Consider the following 3,669-nt stretch of genomic DNA (forward strand, 5'->3'; position numbering starts at 1 on the left):
ACTGGGGTCACTGGGAGGTCACAGGGATCACTGGGGGGGTCACTGGGAGGTCATAGGGGTCACTGGGAGGTCACTGTGGTCATTGAGGGGTCACTGGGGGGTCACAGGTCACTGGGAGGTCACTGGGAGGTCACAGGGGTCACTGGGGTGGACATTACTGGGTGGTCCCCCAGGACGAGCTGGCGGCTGCCACTCCCCCGGTCCGGCGGCTCCGGGAGCACCTGGCGGCCACGCCCAACCCCGCCCTGCTCTGGTCTATGTACACCAGGTGAGGGCGTGGCCTTGGGGGCGTGGTCTGGAGCAGCAAGGCCAAAAGGCGCCAAAACGGGGGTGGGTGGGGTTTCATTCAATGGGTGTGGCTGTGTGTGAGGGGTGTGGCTTTGGGGGTGGAGTTACATCCATGGGGTGTGGCCTGATGGGCAAAGGGGTGTGGCCGTGGTGGGTGGGGCTAACGTGTTGCCCCACCCCCTCATCCTCCTCAGCCGTGGCGACCTAGGCCTGGAGCGGAGCGGAGCCGGGAGCCTGCGGTGAGTGACCACTGAGTGACCACTGACCCTTGAGTAACCCCTGAGTGATCAATGACCCCCGAATGACCCCTCACTGGCTGTGGACACCCAAGTGACCACTGGTCCCTGAGTGACCCCTTGACCCCCCTCCCAGCTGCCCAGTCCTGCTGGTGGTCGGTGACAACTCCCCCCATGAGGACGCTGTGGTGAGTGGGGGAGGGGTGATGGGGGGCGTGGTCACTCAGGGTGTGGTCACCTGACACCACCCTGACCCCTCGACCCCCCCGGGCCCATCCCCCAAGGTGGAGTGCAACGCCAAACTGGACCCGACGCAAACGTCCTTCCTGAAGGTGACCTTTGACCTCTCAGTGACCGCTGAGTGACCACTGAGTGACCGCTCGATGGTCACTCGATGACCTTTCTTGCAGATGGCCGATGGTGGAGGGCAGCCTCAGATCGCCCAGGTGAGGGGTCAGAGGTCATGGCTGGGGTCAGTGGTGTGGGGGTGGGAGCGGTCACCCGGGGAACGTTCAGTGGTCAGCGCTGACCGTGCCCCTCCCCCCAGCCCGGCCGGCTGACCGAGGCCATTAAGTACTTCCTGCAGGGCATGGGCTACAGTGAGTAACCCCGAGGGCCATCAATATGCATGGGGGGACATCAATATGCATGGAGGTCATCAATATGCATGAGGGGTCATCAACATGCATGAGGGGTCATCAGTATGCATGGAGGGACATCAATATGCATGAGTACACAGAGCCTGTGGATTGGGGAGGGGGCGTGGCTTCAGGACAGGTGGTTTTGGATTGGGTGTGGTTTGGAGAAAGGGGTGTGGTTTACCAGGGAATGGGCGTGGTTTGGAGGAAAGGGGTGTGGATTAACAGGTAATGGGCGTGGTTTGGAGAAAGGGGTGCGGTTTAAATGACGGGGGTGTCTTTTCAGAGAAAAGGGGCGTGGGTTGGAGGGGGAGGGCGTGTCTCAAGGCCAGTGGCTGTGTCCCCACAGTGGCCGCCTCCGCCATGACGCGCCTGTCCCGCTCCCGCACCGGCTCCGTCACCGTTGGGGAGGGGGAGCGCGGCCGCAGCCGGACCCTCAGCCGGGGCAGCACCGGCGGAGGGGCCGTTCCTCCCCCCACCAACCCCTGAGGGACTCCCCCTTTTCCCCGAAATATTAACTGGGAATTCTCCCTGAGCCCTGGAACCCCCTGGGGACGCACCTTGAGGCCTCCAGGCCCCAAGATCTCCCTGGGACCCCCAGTGGCTCCCACGACACCCTGGGATGCCCCTGGGACTGCCTCCCCCACCCTCTGGAAACCCCTCCCCATGCGACCCTCAGGACCCCACCAAAAACTCCGGGCCCCGCTCCCAGAGTCCTTCCGGGACCTCCCACAGCCCTCCCCACCCTCCCCAGGAAAGCCGAGGGACCCTCACAGGGCCCCCGCGGTGGCAATAAAGGGACAAAGCAGTGACAGTACCGCCTCCGCTGTGTCCGGCACCGGGTCACGGGGGTTCCGCGGCTGCCGAGCCTGGGGAGGGAGTGAGCGGGGTGGTGTCTGTAAAGAGCAGGGAGGGGGGAAAGAGAGTTAAGGGTGTAAAGTGACACGGCTGGGAGCAGGGACACGGCGCTAAAAGGAGCGGCTGCCGTGCAGGCCGGCGGCTGAGAAGAATGACAGCAGCGGACCCTGAGAGCAGCCCTGGCTCCGCCCACCCGAGCGCCTCGCGCTCCCATGGGCCGCAGCCTCAAAGCTTCCGCCAATCCCGGCCCGCCTTGCTCCGCTCTGGCCAATCACAGCCGCCCTTTGCTGTAAACTAACCAAATTGCTAAGAATACAATTAGTAAGATTATCACACTCTCAATGATAGATGTAATCCATGAACTCACATTCCACCCTAACCCTTTGAAGATTTTGCCTAACCAATTTATAGTCAAATCCTTTTGCTCTTCCTGTTCTCCATGCTCTATTTGTTGCAACTGATTGAGGTCATATTCTACATCTGCAGTCACATTTGGGATGTGGACGCAGCAATGATCAATCTATCCCTTAAAAAACCCACACACTCCATGTTCTTTCAGGAATAATAAAGTTGTAATTGTACGTTTAGTTCTTTACATCTTTCCTGGGTGACTCTTGCTAATTTATCTTCCTGACCTGTGAGTTTGTACAACATTTCTTTATTCTGATAGTTTGCTATAGGACCGACCAAAGGCTCTAGGGCCCACCCAGATTTCACTCTACTAGAAGGTTCTTGCCAAGTGTTATCTTGATTCTATTCCTATCTTAATCCCTCCTAGCTGTGCCTGTGTCTTGCCACTGAGTTGATTTTGCCATTGTTAGCATCCGTACCAAGATTAATTTTTGCTTTAGCNGTGTCCCCAGGTGTCCCCAGGTGTGTCCCCGGGTGTCCCCAGGTGTGTCCCCAGGTGTGTCCCCAGCTGTGTCCAGGTGTCCCCAGGTGTGTCCCCAGCTGTGTCCCCAGCCTCGCTGTCCCCCCAGGTATGAGCACAGTGTCGGAGGCGGCGGCCGCGCGTCACCTGGGGCTGCGCGTGCTGGGGCTGTCCCTCATCACCAACTCGGCGCCCGGTGACGAGGACGAGGATGGCTCTGACGTCACGGCGGGAGGGGCGGGGCCGGAGCCACACCCGGCCGCGCTCACGGGGCACGAGGAGGTGCTGGCGGCCGCTCAGGAGGGCGCGCGGCACCTGCGGGCGCTGCTGCTCGCCCTGGCCCCCAAACTGGATGAGCCCGGACGCAGCCGGACGCGGCCGGACGCGCCGTGACGCGCCCGGGATGACGTCACCGGGATGACGTCACCGGGATGACGTCACCGGGATGGCGTCGCCAAGGTGACGTCACGCCGCTCGTGACGGCGGATCCGCGTTGTCCCCGCACCTCGGGGCTGTGCCTTGATCCCGCGGAATTCCCACGGAATTCCCGGGGCGTCCCTGCTTCCGTCCTGCCTTGCCTTTTGCCTTAATTCCCTGTAATTCCACAAAAATCCCGCGTGTTCATCCCGTGTCCGTGGCGTGCCTTCCACAAACCCCAACGTGGATTTCGCCTTAATTCCGTGAAAATCCCCAATCATTAATTCCATGAAAATCCCCAGTCATTAATTCCATGTCAATCACATGTCATTAATTCCATGTCAATCCCGTGTCGTTAATT

General features: G+C 60.6%; 1 protein-coding gene across 1 annotated transcript in view; it reads left to right on the plus strand.

The window, feature by feature from the left end:
* The window catches only part of LOC107199092 (protein NDRG2-like), a 4,566-nt gene extending 1,951 nt beyond the window's left edge, over positions 1-2,615 (plus strand). The window contains exons 2-8 of the mRNA XM_015616420.2: positions 137-268; positions 483-527; positions 661-712; positions 809-856; positions 935-970; positions 1,072-1,123; positions 1,512-2,615. Of these exons, the coding sequence (XP_015471906.1) occupies positions 137-268; positions 483-527; positions 661-712; positions 809-856; positions 935-970; positions 1,072-1,123; positions 1,512-1,651 (505 nt within the window). The 3' untranslated portion in view covers positions 1,652-2,615. The remainder of the gene's footprint in view (positions 1-136; positions 269-482; positions 528-660; positions 713-808; positions 857-934; positions 971-1,071; positions 1,124-1,511) is intronic.
* Positions 2,616-3,669: the final 1,054 nt, after the last annotated feature.

Source organism: Parus major, unplaced genomic scaffold (genome assembly GCF_001522545.3).
Source record: "Parus major isolate Abel unplaced genomic scaffold, Parus_major1.1 Scaffold431, whole genome shotgun sequence".
Taxonomy (NCBI): domain Eukaryota; kingdom Metazoa; phylum Chordata; class Aves; order Passeriformes; family Paridae; genus Parus; species Parus major.